Genomic DNA, 1,299 nt, shown 5'->3' with positions numbered 1-1,299 from the left:
TTCCCTATCTTTTCCTACTACTTTTGCATATTCTCTGCCTGTTGTCATTTTCTGCAAGAGACCTCTCTGGATGTTTCTGCAAAAAATAGCCTGATTGAATCATGTTTCTTTTCCATTACTCTCTTCTTGCTACTTTCTACCTCAACATCAGTGCCTCCTTTAACAGTAGCACTTCATATTCTGAAGTCCTTAAGATATATTTCAGTGAGGAACATTGACCCTGTATTGTTTGAATCCTTCATGTTTTCTTGCTCTACTTTGGTGCAAGGAATAGTCTGTGTGTAATGTCCTGTGCCGATTTGTGGTATTACATCAGTAATGCAAAACAGTGTTCTGTAATTTGTGTGATCACAGGGATATTATTTTTCATTCATGTTAAAACTGAAAAACAGCCACATATAGTAATAGCTTGTAATTAATTGTAGCAACTGCAATATGCAGACCTGGATACAAAACAGCAGCAGTAAGCTTAGCAGGACTTCTGCATTTGGAATTTGTCTGATTAGCTGAGTTTTGACCTCTGCCATCTGTTATATTTAAAAAGTAAATTGTTTTGTAGTCTGAGAACCACACTGGTAGCTGCTCCAAAAAAGCAAGTGATACGCAGCATATAGATAAGACCGTGGGGTTTCTCATGCTCTTAAAAAAACAAAATTCAGGATACCTGTGAATTCCTGGGGAAAAAGGATATTCTGGGGATAGAGGACAAGAGGTCCACATTCAGAAGCACTGGCAACAGTGTCTAAAGTGTCACCAGGACACTGGACATCCTCCTTGAGAGACATTTGTATTACAGCATTTCTATTTACCTGTGGTGAGGAATGTGAAAGGTCATACCTTTCTGGAAAAGCATCCTCACTTTTACTGAGCTCTGTAGCAGTGTTCCCCTGAGGGCAGAGACTGGGTGGTAGACTTCATGATTCTCTTTTTTGTAGCTGCAATGTTCTTCTGCATCTGAATTGTTTTGCATCTCTTATATTGCAAAAATGGATGTTTTTTTCTTAGGCACCATACTTTTGGCCTTCAAACTGCTGGGAACCAGAAAACACAGATTATGGTGAGAATATAATTATTTCATTGGAGAAAGTTAGTACAGAAAGTTCGTGATGCAAAAAATTGTCCTTAAAATAATCACTGTTGGCCATCTAAACCCTTCGTCTGTGGTGTTTCTTGTCAGATGGCAGCATCAGAGGCAGATATGTGCCCATCTTAAATACATGAATGGAAATCCTGGGGTGTCTTGAGCCCATGGAACTGTAGTCATTGAGCTCAGTGGAGCCAGAGATTTGTCTACTGTCA

The 1,299-nt window shown here is 39.3% G+C and overlaps 1 protein-coding gene across 1 annotated transcript in view; it reads left to right on the top strand.

Moving 5' to 3' along the window:
* LOC103809530 (regulator of G-protein signaling 6-like) overlaps nt 1–1,299 on the top strand; it is a 28,971-nt gene that overhangs the window by 5,363 nt on the left and 22,309 nt on the right. The window contains 1 exon segment of the mRNA XM_009082369.1: nt 1,006–1,057. Within this exon segment, the coding sequence (XP_009080617.1) occupies nt 1,006–1,057 (52 nt within the window).

This window comes from Acanthisitta chloris, unplaced genomic scaffold (assembly GCF_000695815.1).
Source record: "Acanthisitta chloris isolate BGI_N310 unplaced genomic scaffold, ASM69581v1 scaffold4599, whole genome shotgun sequence".
NCBI classification, from domain to species: domain Eukaryota; kingdom Metazoa; phylum Chordata; class Aves; order Passeriformes; family Acanthisittidae; genus Acanthisitta; species Acanthisitta chloris.
Note: the sequence above shows the minus strand (reverse complement) of the source record. Positions and strands in the feature narration are given on the sequence as shown.